A 19,914-nucleotide genomic window follows, 5' to 3' on the forward strand; every position below is an offset into this window, starting at 1 on the left:
GTTATAGGCTAGGCTAACTAACGTGTCTATGTTTAGGTGGGTTATAGGCTAGGCTAACTAACGTGTCTATGTTTAGGTGGGTTATAGGCTAGGCTAACTAACGTGTCTATGTTTAGGTGGGTTACCTTTATTTAACTAGGCAAGTCAGTTAAGAACAAATTCTTATTTACAATGACGGCCTACCAAAAGGCCAAACCCTAACCTGGACGACGCCGGGCCAATTGTGCGCCACACCCTATGGGACTCTCAATCACACCCGGTTGTGATACAGCCCGGGAATCGTACCAAGCCGCAGCGCCACTCGAGGGGCCGCACAAGCAGTTCCCGAAGTAGCACAAGCTGAAAATAGACGGGACGTAATTATTCCAAAATAATTTTAAGACAATTCTTTTTTTTTCTTTCTTGCTTTTCAATGGGGAGGTAAAATGTCACTTGCCACAAAGCACATTCCACCAAACAGTTTTATAGTATTTGAAAACAACTGTGATCTCTGGTTGAAGATGAGAGTTTTGATGTCTGTTTGGGGTACCTGATTACTCCTGCTCATCCTCAACTTCATCATCAAACAATCACTTTATCCAACTGAGTTCTCGTGAAGTTACAAGTTGTTATTGAATAACTTAAAAACATGACAGGCGTAAGGTAATAAAGACCGAACTAACAATGGCAAGATAGAACAATCTGACGAGTAGCTTGAACAGACCTTACAGTTGAGGTTTAAATAGGTTCAGTTTAACTAGGTTCTAGGTTTAAATACGTTCTAGGTTTAAATACGTTCTAGGTTTAACTAGGTTCTGTTTAACTAGGTTCTAGGTTTAACTAGGTTCTAGGTTTAACTAGGTTATATGTTTAACTAGGTTCTATGTTTAACTAGGTTCAATGTTTAACTAGGTTCTAAGTTTAACTAGGTTCTAGGTTTAACTAGGTTCTAGGTTTAACTAGGTTCTAGGTTTAAATAGGTTATAGATTTAACTAGGTTCTAGGTTTAACTAGGCTCTAGGTTTAACTAGGTCCTAGGTTTAACTAGGTTCTAGGTTGAACTAGATTCTAGGTTGAACTAGGTTCTATGTTCAGCGTTATCTTACCTTCTCTCCAGGGTTACTGCTGTAGAACATGACACAGGGGTAGAGCTCTGTGGCGTCCACGTCCTCGAAGGCTAACTTGGGCTCCTGTGGAGAACAATAACAGGCTTCTGTAAACACAGCAGAGACTGTCTCAAACACTCTGGTGTCTCTAGGGGGGGGCACTCTGGTGTCTCTAAGGGGAGGGCACTCTGGTGTCTCTAAGGGGGGGCACTCTGGTGTCTCTGGGGGGGCTCTCTGGTGTCTCTGGGGGGGGGGCACTCTGGTGTCTCTGGCGGGGGGGCATTCTGGTGTCTCTAGGAGGGGGGCACTCTGGTGTCTCAAACTGACAGTAGCTTTATGTTCTGACCTCTCCGTTCTTCCCGAAGGAGATGGTGCGTGCCTCCATGTCCAACACACAGGTGATGTAGTCTCCCTGGGTGAAGGAGGAGAGGGTGAGGGTCTGCTCTCCGTTGTGGTACAGGTTCCCGCTGTAGGCCCGGTACAGCCACATGTCTGACGTGGTGCGGTGGTTGAAGTCATGGACAGGCCAACGGGACACCCCGACGCACGTCCCCTCGTTCCCACGGTTCTCCTTCACAATGTAGAACTACAGGTAGAAACAAACAAAGACACAATGTTATGAGATACAGGAAACGGGAGCTCATTACTGAAGACAGCAGAACGGGAGCTCATTACTGAAGACAGCAGAAAGGGAGCTCATTACTGAAGACAGCAGAACGGGAGCTCATTAATGAAGACAGCAGAAAGGGAGCTCATTACTGAAGACAGCAGAATGGGAGCTCATTACTGAAGACTCAGCAGAACGGGAGCTCATTACTGAAGACACAACAGAACGGGAGCTCATTACTGAAGACAGCAGAACGGGAGCTCATTACTGAAGACTCAGCAGAACGGGAGCTCATTACTGAAGACTCAGCAGAACGGGTGCTCATTACTGAAGACAGCAGAACGGGAGCTCATTACTGAAGACAGCAGAATGGGAGCTCATTACTGAAGACAGCAGAACGGGAGCTCATTAATGAAGACAGCAGAACGGGAGCTCATTACTGAAGACTCAGCAGAACGGGTGCTCATTACTGAAGACAGCAGAACGGGTGCTCATTACTGAAGACAGCAGAACGGGAGCTAATTACTGAAGACAGCAGAACGGGAGCTCATTACTGAAGACTCAGCAGAATGGGAGCTCATTAATGAAGACAGCAGAACGGGAACTCATTAATGAAGACAGCAGAACGGGAACTCATTAATGAAGACAGCAGAACGGGAGCTCATTACTGAAGATGTAGCGGCTACAGGTGACCACCAGTCAGAATGGCTTCAATTCAAGACAATAGGTGTGTTTACACATGCCATTTCCCCTCAAACGTTAGCAACGGGACAGTAGGCGTGTTTACACATGCCACTGGTAGCACACAGAGGAGATGTACTGTACCTTCCACTGGTAGCACCCAGAGGAGATGCCGGTAGAGGCCAGTCCATATCCCTTCCCCCCGCTGCCGTGGGTCAGACCCTGGCCATTCTCCACCACACAACACTGAGTCTTCTCCGGGTCAAACGACACCTCCTGGATGGGAAGGTTCTCATCCTCCTCCTCACCCTGGGGACAGACGGATGAATCAGTTAGTCAGATTGCGAGCCAGTTAATTCACAGACAAGAAGACAAAGTAGAATAAAAAAAAAATAATAAGAAAAAGTCTGAGAAAAGAAAGAAAGAAAAAGAAGAAGAACGAGAAAGAAAAAGAGGAAAGAAAGAGAAAGAAGAAGAAGAAGAAAGAAAGAAAGAAAAAGAAGAAAGAAAGAGAAAGAAGAAGAAGAAGAAGAAGAAGAAGGAAGAAAGAAAGAGAAAGAAGAAGAAGAAGAAGAAGAAGAAGGAAGAAAGAAAGAGAAAGAAGAAGAAGAAGAAGGAAGAAAGAAAGAGAAAGAAGAAGAAGAAGAAGAAGAAAGAAAGAAAGAAAAAGAAGAAAGAAAGAGAAAGAAGAAGAAGAAGAAGAAGAAGAAGAAGGAAGAAAGAAAGAGAAAGAAGAAGAAGAAGAAAGAAAGAAAGAAAAAGAAGAAAGAAAGAGAAAGAAGAAGAAGAAGAAGAAGAAGGAAGAAAGAAAGAGAAAGAAGAAGAAGAAGAAGAAGAAGAAGAAGAAGGAAGAAAGAAAGAGAAAGAAGAAGAAGAAGAAGAAGAAGAAGAAGAAGGAAGAAAGAAAGAGAAAGAAGAAGAAGAAGAAGAAGAAGGAAGAAAGAAAGAGAAAGAAGAAGAAGAAGAAGAAAGAAAGAAAGAAAAAGAAGAAAGAAAGAGAAAGAATAAGAAGAAGAAGAAGAAGAAGGAAGAAAGAAAGAGAAAGAAGAAGAAGAAGAAGAAGGAAGAAAGAAAGAAAGAAAAAGAAGAAAGAATAATAACAGTAAGAAGAAGTGATAGAGAGCATTATGAGTAGTCCTGTACCTGTAGTTTCAGCTCCTGCTCTTTCTCCTTCATCTGGATGGTGTGCTTGGCCTGGGCGATGGGAGCTTCCCACATACAGTCAGCCAGCAGGGAGAAGAGACGCTCCACCACCTAGAGGAGGACCACACCTTTTACCAGCTACCTCATCAAATCCTCTTATTAGGACCTCACCTTTTACCAGCTACCTCATCAAATCCTCCTATTAGGACCTCACCTTTTACCAGCTACCTCATCAAATCCTCCTATTAGGACCTCACCTTTTACCAGCTACCTCATCAAATCCTCTTATTAGGACCTCACCTTTTACCAGCTACCTCATCAAATCCTCCTATTAGGACCTCACCTTTTACCAGCTACCTCATCATATCCTCTTATTAGGACCTCACCTTTTACCAGCTACCTCATCAAATCCTCTTATTAGGACCTCACCTTTTTACCAGCTACCTCATCAAATCCTCTTATTAGGACCTCACCTTTTACCAGCTACCTCATCAAATCCTCTTATTAGGACCTCACCTTTTACCAGCTACCTCATCAAATCCTCTTATTAGGACCTCACCTTTTACCAGCTACCTCATCAAATCCTCTTATTAGGACCTCACCTTTTACCAGCTACCTCATCATATCCTCTTATTAGGACCTTTGTACCAGCTACCTCATCAAATCCTCCTATTAGGACCTCACCTTTGTACCAGCTACCTCATCATATCCTCTTATTAGGACCTCAACTTTTTACCAGCTACCTCATCAAATCCTCTTATTAGGACCTCACCTTTTACCAGCTACCTCGTCATATCCTCCTATTAGGACCTCACCTTTTTACCAGCTACCTCATCAAATCCTCCTATTAGGACCTCACCAGTGGGTCAATTTTGAGAGGCTTCACTCTGCATACAGCTCCAGTACCTGTGTCATCTGGTCGTTCTCTACACTGGCCTCGCAGGCAGGCAGCACAGCCTCCAGAACATGAAGGGCCAGGAGACGAGTTCTCAGGTTGCCCACCAGAGGGACTCCTACAGATCAACAACAATAACACTTGTGTCATTGAAAAGCAAAAAAAAAAAAAAAAAAGGAAAAAATCTTTACTCAAATTAGTTGCTAAGCGACATTAAACAAATTCCCAAAAGCCAGGCACTCGTGTGAGTTTGAAAGTTTTAAAAAAGCGTTTAATGAACGGGCTAAGACACGATTCAAATAAACCTTCATCCGTTTTGACCTGACCTTTGACCTGACCTTTGACAGAAATAACATAACGAAAGGAAGACACTGGTGAAAATGGAGGCCTTTAATGCAAGTCCTTACTACCTCTGACCTGACGTCGGTCAGGATGTATACTAAATGGTTGGCTGTGCTGGGGCATATCTAACCTATATTCAAGTCGATGTAAAGAAACATCTAAACTTACAAGTACAGACTGGTGATTTTCATAATGCATTTTAACTGTACAAATACAGTTGATTGGACCGTACCCGAGCAGCATTTCTGTGCAGCGATGTTGAGCAGCACCTCTGTCCACTTTGGAGAAGACATTTTGGATTGGATGGCCTTGGAGGAGACGACTCGCCTCAGGAACACCAGGAAGTCTCCCAGGTGAAGCTCTGCTGTGTGCTGCTTACGCACCAACGCTATGGAACACATCAACAACAACAACAACAACAACATATTACAGAGTGAAGCTCTACAGGGTGCTGTTTCCACTCCAACAACAACAACATATTATAAAGTGAAGCTGAACAGGGTGCTGTTTCCACTCCAACAACAACAACAACAACAACATATTACAGAGTGAAGCTCTACAGGGTGCTGTTTCCACTCCAACACAACAACAACAACATATTACAGAGTGAAGCTCTACAGGGTGCTGTTTCCACTCCAACACAACAGCAACATATTACAGAGTGAAGCTCTACAGGGTGCTGTTTCCACTCCAACACAACAACATCATATTACAGAGTGAAGCTCTACAGGGTGCTGTTTCCACTCCAACACAACAACAACAACATATTACAGAGTGAAGCTCTACAGGGTGCTGTTTCCACTCCAACACAACAACATCATATTACAGAGTGAAGCTCTACAGGGTGCTGTTTCCACTCCAACACAACAACAACATATTACAGAGTGAAGCTCTACAGGGTGCTGTTTCCACTCCAACACAACAACAACAACATATTACAGAGTGTAGCTCTACAGGGTGCTGTTTCCACTCCAACACAACAACACCATGTTACAGAGTGAAGCTCTACAGGGTGCTGTTTCCACTCCAACACAACAACAACAACATATTACAGAGTGAAGCTCTACAGGGTGCTGTTTCCACTCCAACACAACAACAACATATTACAGAGTGAAGCTCTACAGGGTGCTGTTTCCACTCCAACACAACAACAACATATTACAGAGTGAAGCTCTACAGGGTGCTGTTTCCACTCCAACAACAACAACAACAACAACATATTACAGAGTGAAGCTCTACAGGGTGCTGTTTTCACTCCAACACAACAACATCATATTACAGAGTGAAGCTCTACAGGGTGCTGTTTCCACTCCAACACAACAACAACATATTACAGAGTGAAGCTCTACAGGGTGCTGTTTCCACTCCAACACAACAACAACATATTACAGAGTGAAGCTCTACAGGGTGCTGTTTCAAAACAATGACGTCATGTCTGAACACGGCCATCTTTATGCCACTTCACCACTACCATCTGTATTGACAATACTTTAGAAGTTCCCGGAAAAATCTATTTGAAAAAAAAAAACGATCAAGCCAATCAACCGACTCCAGTCAGCCAAATCACTAGTAACCTTTCCATCCCTCTTCCACCCATCCTGGCAGACAATCCTCCTCCTAATGTATTAACTCATCGTTCAAATAGCACTATTACTTGATCCAAAGAGACTTCCTGTCAATGCTGCATGACACACAGTCCTCCTCCCACCTCTGAAGTCTGTCTTCTCTGGGTCGGCTCCATCCTCAGACTTCTTGTCCTGGTTCTCCTGGTTCTTCCCTGGGTCGGCAGTGAGCAGGCTGACTCCTGCCTGGGACAGAAGGTTCTTCAGCTGGCTACACAGCAAGTCCAACAGGGACTGGACCACCTTGGGTCCTAGCTTGTCTGCGTACGTCCTGGAGACACAGAGACACGGAGACACGGAGACACAGAGACAAGTCAGTCACACAGAGACACAAAGACACAGAGACACAGAGACACGGAGACAAGTCAGTCACACAGAGACAGAAACATGCATCTTTGTGGGTAGAGTTTCATGGTTGCGCCTCCTACAGGACTAAGAATCATACTCGAAGGACAATCTCAAATTGAAAGTCCCTTTTTTAATCCATGAATAGGCTTGTTCTGGACCCGGGAAACCGGCCCTATAGATAAACCAGACACGACGCATCTGACGACACAAATACGTAACATATATTAACAGTTTTGTTTAGTGCAGAGAGCCGCTGTCTTACCCGGTGCTGATGGCCAGTATCTGCAGTAGTCGTGTGGAGGCTACCTTCAGGGCAGTGCTGAGCTGAGACACCCCTGGTTTCTGTAGCAGCTGGAGTGGTTGTCCCAGCAAGGTTTCTGTGCCACACAGCTGTGACAGCACATTGAGGAGGCCACTGGATATGGCCAGGGACACGTCCACAGACTGGTAACGCACGCTCAGGGCAAACACTGTCACCAGCAGGAGGCGCTGCTGGGCCTCTGGAACGAGGGAAAGAGGGGGGGAAAAGAGGGGAGGGGAGATACCGAGTCAGTTGTCCAACTGAATGAGGTCAACTGAAATGTGTCTTTCCGCATCGGGACGGGGGAGAGAGATGGAGACGACGGTGAGAGGCAAACGAGGGAAAGGGGAGTTACTCTATAGCGGTGGTCTTCAACTACGTCCTGAAGAACTACCGGTTGCGCAGACTTGCTGTGTTACTGCAGGGCTGGACCGAAAGCCTGCACACACAGTTGTTCTCCAGGACCCGTATAGGAGAACCCTGCATTGTAATGATGTGATGTTCACCTATGTGATGTTTGTTGGCCTGCAGGGCTCTCTCCAGCGTGACAGACAGCTGCTGGTAGATCTTATGTACGGCTGTCTGGATGTCCATCTGCAGGCTCCGCTTGGCTGCGTTAACACCGTCCTGAACCAACACAACATCATTATGAGGCAGACATCCTGCCCTGAACCAACACAACATCATTATGAGGCAGACATCCTGCCCTGAACCAACACAACATCATTATGAGACAGACATCCTGTCCTGAACCAACACAACATCATTATGAGACAGACATCCTGTCCTGAACCAACACAACATCATTATGAGACAGACATCCTGTCCTGAACCAACACAACATCATTATGAGGCAGACATCCTGCCCTGAACCAACACAACATCATTATGAGACAGACATCCTGTCCTGAACAAACACAACATCATTATGAGACAGACATCCTGTATTGAACCAACACAACATCATTATGAGGCAGACATCCTGTCCTGAACCAACACAACATCATTATAAGACAGACAGACACATCCTGTCCTGAACCAACACAACATCATTATGAGGCAGACAGACAGACAGACAGACAGACAGACAGACAGACAGACAGACAGACAGACAGACAGACAGACAGACAGACAGACAGATAGATCCTGTCCTGAACCAACACATCATTATGAGACAGACAGACACATCCTGTCCTGAACCAACACAACATCATTAGGCAGGCAGACAGAAAGACAGACACTGGTAACATGTTAATGCAATCGGGTTCGATCCCCCGTACCTGAACACTCTCTCCCTAGTCCCCCCCAGTACCTGAACACTCTCTCCCTAGTCCCCCCCAGTACCTGAACACTCTCTCCCTAGTCCCCCGTACCTGAACACTCTCTCCCTAGTCCCCCGTACCTGAACACTCTCTCCCTAGTCCCCCGTACCTGAACACTCTCTCCCTAGTCCCCCCGTACCTGAACACTCTCTCCCTAGTCCCCCCGTACCTGAACACTCTCTCCCTAGTCCCCCCGTACCTGAACACTCTCTCCCTAGTCCCCTCCGTACCTGAACACTCTCTCCCTAGTCCCCCGTAACTGAACACTCTCTCCCTAGTCCCCCGCACTCTCTTCCTAGTCCCCCCGTACCTGAACACTCTCTCCCTAGTCCCCCCGTACCTGAACACTCTCTCCCTAGTCCTCCGTACCTGAACACTCTCTCCCTAGTCCCCCCCAGTACCTGAACACTCTCTCCCTAGTCCCCCCCAGTACCTGAACACTCTCTCCCTAGTCCCCCCTGTACCTGAACACTCTCTCCCTAGTCCCCCGTACCTGAACACTCTCTCCCTAGTCCCCCGTACCTGAACACTCTCTCCCTAGTCCCCCTGTACCTGAACACTCTCTCCCTAGTCCCCCGTACCTGAACACTCTCTCCCTAGTCCCCCCGTACCTGAACACTCTCTCCCTAGTCCCCCGTACCTGAACACTCTCTCCCTAGTCCCCCCGTACCTGAACACTCTCTCCCTAGTCCCCCCGTACCTGAACACTCTCTCCCTAGTCCCCCCGTACCTGAACACTCTCTCCCTAGTCCCCCGTACCTGAACACTCTCTCCCTAGTCCCCCCGTACCTGAACACTCTCTCCCTAGTCCCCCCGTACCTAAACACTCTCTCCCTAGTCCCCCCCAGTACCTGAACACTCTCTCCCTAGTCCCCCCGTACCTGAACACTCTCTCCCTAGTCCCCCGTACCTGAACACTCTCTCCCTAGTCCCCCCGTACCTGAACACTCTCTCCATAGTCCCCCGTACCTGAACACTTTCTCCCTAGTCCCCCCGTACCTGAACACTCTCTCCCTAGTCCCCCCGTACCTGAACACTCTCTCCCTAGTCCCCCCCAGTACCTGAACACTCTCTCCCTAGTCCCCCCGTACCTGAACACTCTCTCCCTAGTCCCCCGTACCTGAACACTCTCTCCCTAGTCCCCCGTACCTAAACACTCTCTCCCTAGTCCCCCCGTACCTGAACACTCTCTCCCTAGTCCCCCCTGTACCTGAACACTCTCTCCCTAGTCCCCCGTACCTGAACACTCTCTTCCTAGTCCCCTCCGGACCTGAACACTCTCTCCCTAGTCCCCCGGTACCTGAACACTCTCTCCCTAGTCCCCCCGTACCTGGTAGTGGTGTAGCTGGACATTCTCTCCCTTCAGTCCCCCGGTGCCCACGGTTCCAAGACCGAAACATCCAGCCAGGAACTGTAACCTGACGGAGGTCAGGAGGGAAGAGGACTGGAAGGCAACGCTGGGGCTGGGTCGACCTCCTGGTCCGCTCCCACCACCTCCTGCAGCCTGGCTACTCTTCTCCTCCATCCCAGAGATCAGCACCACGATCTGGTGTAGAGCCTCCAGACGCAGCTGGAGAAAACATTGACACACATTAGTCCTAGATGACTCGGTACCGTAATACCCTGTATATAGCCTCCACATTGACTCTGTACCGTAATACCCTGTATATAGCCTCCACATTGGCTCGGTACCGGTACCCCCTGTATATAGCCTCCACATTGACTCTGTACCAGTACCCCCCTGTATATAGCCTCCACATTGACTCAGTACCGGTACCCCCTGTATATAGCCTCCACATTGACTCTGTACCGGTACCCCCTGTATATAGCCTCCACATTGACTCAGTACCGGTACCCCCTGTATATAGCCTCCACATTGACTCTGTACCGGTACCCCCTGTATATAGCCTCCACATTGACTCTGTACCGGTACCCCCTGTATATAGCCTCCACATTGACTCAGTACCGGTACCCCCTGTATATAGCCTCCACATTGACTCTGTACCGGTACCCCCTGTATATAGCCTCCACATTGACTCTGTACCGTAATACCCTGTATATAGCCCCTGTATATGTTGTTGATCCATGACCAGGATGGTTCTCACCTCAGCCCGGTTCTGTTGTTGATCTATGACCAGGATGGTTCTCACCTCAGCCCTGTTCTGTTGTTGATCTATGACCAGGATGGTTCTCACCTCAGCCCTGTTCTGTTGTTGATATATGACCAGGATGGTTCTCACCTCAGCCCTGTTGTTGATCTATGACCAGGATGGTTCTCACCTCAGCCCTGTTGTTGATCTATGACCAGGATGGTTCTCACCTCAGCCCTGTCGTTGATCTATGACCAGGATGGTTCTCACCTCTGTTCTGTTGTTAATCTATGACCAGGATGGTTCTCACCTCAGCCCTGTTCTGTTGTTGATCTATGACCAGGATGGTTCTCACCTCAGCCCTGTTCTGTTGTTGATCTATGACCAGGATGGTTCTCACCTCAGCCCTGTTCTGTTGTTGATCTATGACCAGGATGGTTCTCACCTCAGCCCTGTTGTTGATCTATGACCAGGATGGTTCTCACCTCAGCTCTGTTCTGTTGTTGATCTATGACCAGGATGGTTCTCAGCCCGGTTCTGTTGTTGGTCTATGACCAGGATGGTTCTCACCTCAGCCCTGTTCTGTTGTTAATCTATGCCCAGGATGGTTCTCACCTCAGCCCTGTTCTGTTGTTGATCTATGACCAGGATGGTTCTCACCTCAGCTCTGTTCTGTTGTTGATCTATGACCAGGATGGTTCTCACCTCAGCCCGGTTCTGTTGTTGATCTATGACCAGGATGGTTCTCACCTCAGCCCTGTTCTGTTGTTGATCTATGACCAGGATGGTTCTCAGCCCGGTTCTGTTGTTGGTCTATGACCAGGATGGTTCTCACCTCAGCCCTGTTCTGTTGTTAATCTATGACCAGGATGGTTCTCACCTCAGCCCTGTTCTGTTGTTGATCTATGACCAGGATGGTTCTCACCTCAGCCCTGTTGTTGATCTATGACCAGGATGGTTCTCACCTCAGCCCTGTTGTTGATCTATGACCAGGATGGTTCTCACCTCAGCTCTGTTCTGTTGTTGATCTATGACCAGGATGGTTCTCACCTCAGCCCTGTTCTGTTGTTGATCTATGACCAGGATGGTTCTCACCTCAGCCCTGTTCTGTTGTTGATCTATGACCAGGATGGTTCTCACCTCAGCCCTGTTGTTGATCTATGACCAGGATGGTTCTCACCTCAGCCCTGTTGTTGATCTATGACCAGGATGGTTCTCACCTCAGCTCTGTTCTGTTGTTGATCTATGACCAGGATGGTTCTCAGCCCGGTTCTGTTGTTGGTCTATGACCAGGATGGTTCTCACCTCAGCCCTGTTCTGTTGTTAATCTATGACCAGGATGGTTCTCACCTCAGCCCTGTTCTGTTGTTGATCTATGACCAGGATGGTTCTCACCTCAGCTCTGTTCTGTTGTTGATCTATGACCAGGATGGTTCTCACCTCAGCCCGGTTCTGTTGTTGATCTATGACCAGGATGGTTCTCACCTCAGCCCTGTTGTTGATCTATGACCAGGATGGTTCTCACCTCAGCCCTGTTGTTGATCTATGACCAGGATGGTTCTCACCTCAGCCCTGTTCTGTTGTTGATCTATGACCAGGATGGTTCTCACCTCAGCTCTGTTCTGTTGTTGATCTATGACCAGGATGGTTCTCACCTCAGCCCGGTTCTGTTGTTGATCTATGACCAGGATGGTTCTCACCTCAGCCCTGTTGTTGATCTATGACCAGGATGGTTCTCACCTCAGCCCTGTTGTTGATCTATGACCAGGATGGTTCTCACCTCAGCTCTGTTCTGTTGTTGATCTATGACCAGGATGGTTCTCACCTCAGCCCTGTTGTTGATCTATGACCAGGATGGTTCTCACCTCAGCTCTGTTCTGTTGTTGATCTATGACCAGGATGGTTCTCACCTCAGCCCTGTTCTGTTGTTGCTCCATAGCCAGCATGGTTCCTTGTGGACTAGTAGACATGCTCTCCTCGGGCTCTTTGAAGGCGGGGGTGTTTCCCACGTCTCCACTGATGAAGCTGACGATGTTCTCTATGAGGGCGTGAACCCCCAGCGAGCGGCTCAGGTCCAGGTCCGACTCCTCATAGGATTGGTAGAGGGGAGAACCGTACAGCTGGTCCCTACTGTGTTTCACCCTGAACCATGAGTCAGCCAGGGAGTCTGGAGAACTGTGGAGTAGACCTGAGGGAGGAGAGAGGAAATAGAGAGGGGAGAGAGAGAGGGGGAGGGAGAGAGGGGGAGAGAGGGACAGAGAGAGAGAGAGAGAGGGAGAGAGAGAGAAACAGAGAGAGACACAGAGAGAGAGTGACAGAGAGAGTGAGAGAGAGAGACAGAGAGAGAGAGACAGAGGGAGAGAGAAACAGAGAGAGAGAAACAGAGAGAGAGAAACAGAGAGAGTGACAGATAGAGTGACAGAGAGAGAGAGAGAGAAACAGAGACAGAGAGAGAGAGAGAGAGAGAGAGAGAGAGAGAGAGAGAGACAGAGAGAGCGAGCGAGCGAGAGAGAGAGACAGAGACAGAGAGAGAGAGAGAGAGAGAGAGAGAGAGAGAGAGAGAGAGAGAGAGAGAGAGAGAGAGGCCAGATAGCTTTTCAGAAACACAACTCCTATTCCTCTACAGGTGGATGAGATAACATCCACTCCACACAAAGTGCACCACTGTAAGGCCTTATTGGGCGTTTATGTTAGCAGATGGAAGCTAGCTGCGATAAGACTACTTGTGTGTCCATTCACATTCAATCCACGTCTCTCTGCTTGGCTTCGTTCCACGGCTGCTTTCTCATACTCCATGCCATCAGCCTTGATCAGCCATTCAAATATAACATGTGCATGTTGTTCCCCTTCCCCCCCCCTGATCAGATGACGACGAGGGATGCTGCAGGGGAAACTGAGATGATGAGCAGAGGCCAAGACCAAAAAAAAAAAAAAGAGGCTTTTGTCTGAAATGGTTCTTAACCCGGTGCGTTTGTGCCGTCTTACCCAAAAACCAACTGACAAGCAAGAGAGGTACGGTCAAGAGGAACACACAGACACATCTGTCACATCTGAGCCAGACGAGCTACCTCGTCGATTCAAGTTAGGAGAAACACGATGAACCCGAGCTCTACTAAAAACGCCAGCCGTATTACTGAACCCTTCCAACTGGGAATGAATGGACGTTACAGCCATGGAGAGTTGGAGCCGGCTAGAGGAAACAGGAAGAGGTGAAAACATGCCGTGGTGTACTTGCGTGGAGCTCCTCTTGTTTTTGGGGCTCAACTGTCTCAAGAGGAGCAAATACGCTTCAGAAAATCAGAAGACAAGGAGAACACTTTTACACCGAAGCAGAGGGCTGTCACGTAGCAGTAGTGGTTAGTAGCATCTAATGGACTTTACTGATTGTACAGACATTAGTACTTTACCTCTCTTTTTCTGAGAAAATGCCAGGTCTAGATCAACGTTTCTCCTGCCACTCTGAAACAGAGGAAAATAAAAACAATTAAGTTACATTTTAATAAATCATTATTACAATAAACATCAGGAGAACGTCTTAGTGGGAACTTTGTTTAAAACAGAACATGTCTTTACGCTGAGAGAGGAGGGAGACACAGAGAGACACAGAGAGAGAGGGGGGAGACACAGAGAGAGAGGGGGGAGACAGAGAGACACAGAGAGAGAGGGGGGAGACACAGAGAGAGAGGGGGGAGACAGAGAGACACAGAGAGAGAGGGGGGAGACACAGAGAGAGAGGGGGGAGACACAGAGAGAGAGGGGGGAGACACAGGGAGACACAGAGAGAGAGGGGGGAGACACAGAGAGAGAGGGGGGAGACACAGAGAGAGAGGGGGGAGACACAGAGAGAGAGGGGGGGAGAGAGAGAGAAGGGGAGAGAGAGAGAGAGAAGGGGAGAGAGAGAGAGAGAAGGGGGAGACACAGAGAGAGGGGGAGACACAGAGAGAGAGGGGGAGACACAGAGAGAGGGGGAGAGAGAGAGAGAGAGGGGGAGACAGAGAGAGAGGGGGGAGACACAGGGAGACACAGAGAGAGAGGGGGGGAGAGAGAGAGGGGGAGACAGAGAGACACAGAGAGAGAGAAGGGGGAGACACAGAGAGAGGGGGAGACACAGAGAGAGAGGGGGAGACACAGAGAGAGGGGGAGACACAGAGAGAGGGGGGGAGACACAGAGAGAGGGGGAGACACAGAGAGAGAGGGGGAGACACAGAGAGAGGGGGAAAGAGAGAGAGAGAAGGGGAGACACAGAGAGAGGGGGAGACACAGAGAGAGAGGGGGGAGAGAGAGAGAGAAGGGGAGAGAGAGAGAGAGAAGGGGGAGACACAGAGAGAGGGGGAGACACAGAGAGAGAGGGGGAGACACAGAGAGAGGGGGAGAGAGAGAGAGAGAAGGGGGAGACACAGAGAGAGGGGGAGACACAGAGAGAGAGAGGGGGAGAGAGAGAGAGAGAGGGGGAGACACAGAGAGAGGGGGAGAGAGAGAGAGAGAAGGGGGAGACACAGAGAGAGGGGGAGACACAGAGAGAGAGGGGGGGAGAGAGAGAGGGGGAGACAGAGAGACACAGAGAGAGAGAAGGGGGAGACACAGAGAGAGGGGGAGACACAGAGAGACACAGAGAGAGAGGGGGGAGACACAGGGAGACACAGAGAGAGAGGGGGGGAGAGAGAGAGGGGGAGACAGAGAGACACAGAGAGAGAGAAGGGGGAGACACAGAGAGAGGGGGAGACAGAGAGAGAGGGGGAGACACAGAGAGAGGGGGAGACACAGAGAGAGGGGGAGACACAGAGAGAGGGGGAGACACAGAGAGAGAGGGGGAGAGAGAGAGAGAGAGGGGGAGACACAGAGAGAGGGGGAGACACCGAGAGAGAGGGGGGGAGAGAGAGAGGGGGAGACAGAGAGACACAGAGAGAGAGAAGGGGGAGACACAGAGAGAGGGGGAGACACAGAGAGAGAGGGGGGGAGAGAGAGAGGGGGAGACAGAGAGACACAGAGAGAGAGAAGGGGGAGACACAGAGAGAGGGGGAGACACAGAGAGAGAGGGGGAGACACAGAGAGAGGGGGGAGACACACAGAGAGAGGGGGAGACACAGAGAGAGGGGGGGGAGACGCACAGAGAGAGGGGGAGACACAGAGAGGGGGGGGGGAGACGCACAGAGAGAGGGGGAGACACAGAGAGAGAGGGGGAGACACAGAGAGAGAGGGGGAGACACAGAGAGAGAGGGGGAGACACAGAGAGAGGGGGAGACACAGAGAGAGAGGGGGAGACACAGAGAGAGAGGGGGAGACAGAGAGAAGGGGGTGCACAGAGAGAAGGGGGTGCACAGAGAGACACACAGAGAGACAGGGGGGGAGACACAGAGAGACACGGAGAGACAGAAGGGGGAGACACAGAAAGACAGAGAGAGAGAGAGGGGTGGAGACACAGAGAGGGGTGGGGCACAGAGAGAGAGAAGGGGGGACACAGAGAGACAGGGGGGGAGACACAGAGAGAAGGGGGGAGGGGCACAGAGAGACACAGAGAGAGAGGGGGGAGACAGAGCGAGAGAAAGAGAGAGTGATGAGAGAGAGAAATTAGATATGAAGAGATGAGAGAGAAGACAGACAGACAAACAGAGGCAGGCAGACAGAAGGAGGCCCAGCGTTGTGACTGACCAGAGTGCATCCCTCCTCATCAGACAGGGACAGATTTGATTCGCTCCTGGACTTCATCAGCCTGTAGTTGGGACTGGACTGGACCGAACAGCTCTCTGTACTCAGACTCTCACTCCTTCATAGCAGAGGACAGAGACCACACAGTCAGAACTACACAGACCAGACAGTCAGAACTACACAGGCCATACAGTCAGAACTACACAGGCCATACAGTCAGAACTACACAGACCACAGTCAGAACTACACAGACCACAGTCAGAACTACACAGACCACAGTCAGAACTACACAGACCATACAGTCAGTACTACACAGACCACAGTCAGAACTACACAGACCATACAGTCAGAACTACACAGACCATACAGTCAGAACTACACAGACCAGACAGTCAGAACTACACAGACCAGACAGTCAGAACTACACAGACCAGACAGTCATAGAAGTTGTGTTCTTCTGACCTGGTCATGAAGCCCGTCCCGTCCTGCTGTCCCTGTCCGGCTGACTGGAAGCTGCCGTGTCCTTCGTCCTGCTGCTTCCCCAGTTCCCCCAGTACAGGGCTGACCCCCAGCACCAGCAGAGCACAGCGGTGGACCACAGAGTTACAGGCGGCTGTGTACAGGTCCTGTCCCTCAGGCAGCCCCGTACAGCCGTCTCTCCCGTGATGCTCCTCCTGGGATGTCGAGGCCTCCGCCTCCCCTGGTAACAATAACACACTGTTAATATAGAAAGGGGTCATTTCACTGGAGGAGAAAAGGCGCGCTTGCTTCTGCTGTCCAAAACTATCAGTCTGAAGGACGATGAATATTTAGAGTGGTTTGTAGCAAGCATATATAATCAATAATACATGAGATATTTTAAAGTGCTTTTATAAAACCTAAATCGAAAGGTATTTTACAATAAGCAACCGCACGTTACAACCATACAAACCCATACATTACAACCATACAAAACCATATGTTACAACCACACGTTACAACTGTACAAACCCACACGTTACAACCATACAAACCCATACATTACAACCATACAAAACCATACGTTACAACCACACGTTACAACCATACAAACCCACACGTTACAACCATACAAACCCACACGTTACAACCATACAAACCCATACATTACAACCATACAAAACCATACGTTACAACCACACGTTACAACCATACAAACCCACACGTTACAACCATACAAACCCACACGTTACAACCATACAAACCCATACATTACAACCATACAAAACCATACGTTACACCCACACGTTACAACCATACAAACCCATACATTACAACCATACAAACCCATACGTTACAACCGTACAAACCCATACATTACAACCATACAAATCTATATGTTTCAACCACACATTACAACCACACATTACAACCACACGTTACAACCACACGTTACAACCACACATTACAACCACACGTTACAACCACACGTTACAACCACACGTTACAACCACACATTACAACCATACAAACCCATACATTACAACCATACAAACCCATACATTACAACCATACATTACAACCACACGTTACAACCACACGTTACAACCATACAAACCCATACATTACAACCATACAAACCCATACATTACAACCATACAAACCCATACATTACAACCACACGTTACAACTGTACAAACCCATACATTACAACCATACAAACCCATATGTTACAACCATACAAACCACACGTTACAACCACACGTTACAACCACACGTTACAACCACACGTTACAACCATACAAACCCATACATTACAACCATACAAACCCATACATTACAACCATACAAACCCATACATTACAACCATACAAACCCATATGTTACAACCATACAAACCCATATGTTACAACCACACGTTACAACCACACGTTACAACTGTACAAACCCATACATTACAACCATACAAAACCATATGTTACAACCATACAAACCCATATGTTACAACCACACGTTACAACCACACGTTACAACTGTACAAACCCATACATTACAACCATACAAAACCATATGTTAGAACCATACAAACCCATATGTTACAACCACACGTTACAACCGTACAAACCCATACATTACAACCATACAAACCCATACATTACAACAATGCAAACCCATATGTTACAACCATACAAACCCATATGTTACAACCATACAAACCCATATGTTACAACCATACAAACCCATACATTACAACAATACAAACCCATATGTTACAACCATACAAACCCATATGTTACAACCATACAAAACCATATGTTACAACCTTACAAAACCATACGTTACAACCGTATAAAACCATACATTACAACCATACAAAACCACACATTACAACCATACAAAACCATACATTACAACCATACAAAACCATACATTACAACCATACAAAACCCATACATTACAACCATACAAAACCATGTTACAACCATACAAAACCATACAAACCCATACATTACAACCATACAAAACCCATACATTACAACCATACAAAACCATGTTACAACCATACAAAACCATACATTACAACCATACAAAACCCATACATTACAACCATACAAAACCATGTTACAACCATACAAAACCATACAAACCCATACAAAACCATACAAAACCACACATTACAATCATACAAAACCATGTTACAACCATACAAAACCATACGTTACAACCATACAAAACCATACGTTACAACCTTCCCCACCTCCTCATAGTTACATATTATATTATACCTAAATAACCTTCCCACCTCCTCATAGTTACATATTATATTATACTGAAATAACCTTCCCCACCTCCTCATAGTTACATATTATATTATACTGAAATAACCTTCCCCACCTCCTCATAGTTACATATTATATTATACTGAAATAACCTTCCCCACCTCCTCATAGTTACATATTATATTATACTGAAATAACCTTCCCCACCTCCTCATAGTTACATATTATATTATACTGAAATAACCTTCCCCACCTCCTCATAGTTACATATTATATTATACTGAAATAACCTTCCCCACCTCCTCATAGTTACATATTATATTATACTGAAATAACCTTCCCCACCTCCTCATAGTTACATATTATATAATACTGAAATAACCTTCCCCACCTCCTCATAGTTACATATTATATTATACTGAAATAACCTTCCCACCTCCTCATAGTTACATATTATATTATACTGAAATAACCTTCCCCACCTCCTCATAGTTACATATTATATTATACTGAAATAACCTTCCCCACCTCCTCATAGTTACATATTATATTATACTGAAATAACCTTCCCCACCTCCTCATAGTTACATATTATATTATAATGAAATAACCTTCCCCACCTCCTCATAGTTACATATTATATTATACTGAAATAACCTTCCCCACCTCCTCATAGTTACATATTATATTATACTGAAATAACCTTCCCCACCTCCTCATAGTTACATATTATATTATAATGAAATAACCTTCCCACCTCATAGTTACATATTATATTATATTATACTGAAATAACCTTCCCCACCTCCTCATAGTTACATATTATATCATACTGAAATAACCTTCCCCACCTCCTCATAGTTACAAATTATATTATATTATACTGAAATAACCTTCCCCACCTCCTCATAGTTACATATTATATTATACTGAAATAACCTTCCCCACCTCCTCATAGTTACATATTATATTATACTGAAATAACCTTCCCCACCTCCTCATAGTTACATATTATATTATACTGAAATAACCTTCCCCACCTCCTCATAGTTACATATTATATTATACTGAAATAACCTGCCCCACCTCCTCAT

At 47.2% G+C, this 19,914-nt stretch overlaps 1 protein-coding gene across 42 annotated transcripts in view; it reads right to left on the minus strand.

The window, feature by feature from the left end:
* herc1 (HECT and RLD domain containing E3 ubiquitin protein ligase family member 1) overlaps positions 1–19,914 on the minus strand; it is a 218,697-nt gene that overhangs the window by 133,217 nt on the left and 65,566 nt on the right. For all 42 annotated transcript variants that reach the window (XR_016492387.1, XR_016492384.1, XR_016492385.1 and 39 more), the window contains 14 exons: positions 16,545–16,782; positions 16,086–16,200; positions 13,844–13,895; positions 12,347–12,624; positions 9,677–9,916; positions 7,531–7,651; positions 6,986–7,223; positions 6,462–6,646; positions 4,986–5,141; positions 4,423–4,529; positions 3,517–3,627; positions 2,518–2,682; positions 1,432–1,671; positions 1,086–1,169 (listed from right to left, as the gene is read on the minus strand). Coding sequence is in view for 38 of the 42 variants with exons in the window: in XM_090223301.1 (XP_090079427.1) it covers positions 1,086–1,169; positions 1,432–1,671; positions 2,518–2,682; positions 3,517–3,627; positions 4,423–4,529; positions 4,986–5,141; positions 6,462–6,646; positions 6,986–7,223; positions 7,531–7,651; positions 9,677–9,916; positions 12,347–12,624; positions 13,844–13,895; positions 16,086–16,200; positions 16,545–16,782 (2,330 nt within the window). In the remaining 4 variants the exon portion in view is untranslated. The remainder of the gene's footprint in view (positions 1–1,085; positions 1,170–1,431; positions 1,672–2,517; positions 2,683–3,516; positions 3,628–4,422; positions 4,530–4,985; positions 5,142–6,461; positions 6,647–6,985; positions 7,224–7,530; positions 7,652–9,676; positions 9,917–12,346; positions 12,625–13,843; positions 13,896–16,085; positions 16,201–16,544; positions 16,783–19,914) is intronic.

This window comes from Oncorhynchus mykiss, chromosome 26 (genome assembly GCF_057628025.1).
Source record: "Oncorhynchus mykiss isolate SJ-2025 chromosome 26, ASM5762802v1, whole genome shotgun sequence".
Lineage (NCBI taxonomy): Eukaryota > Metazoa > Chordata > Actinopteri > Salmoniformes > Salmonidae > Oncorhynchus > Oncorhynchus mykiss.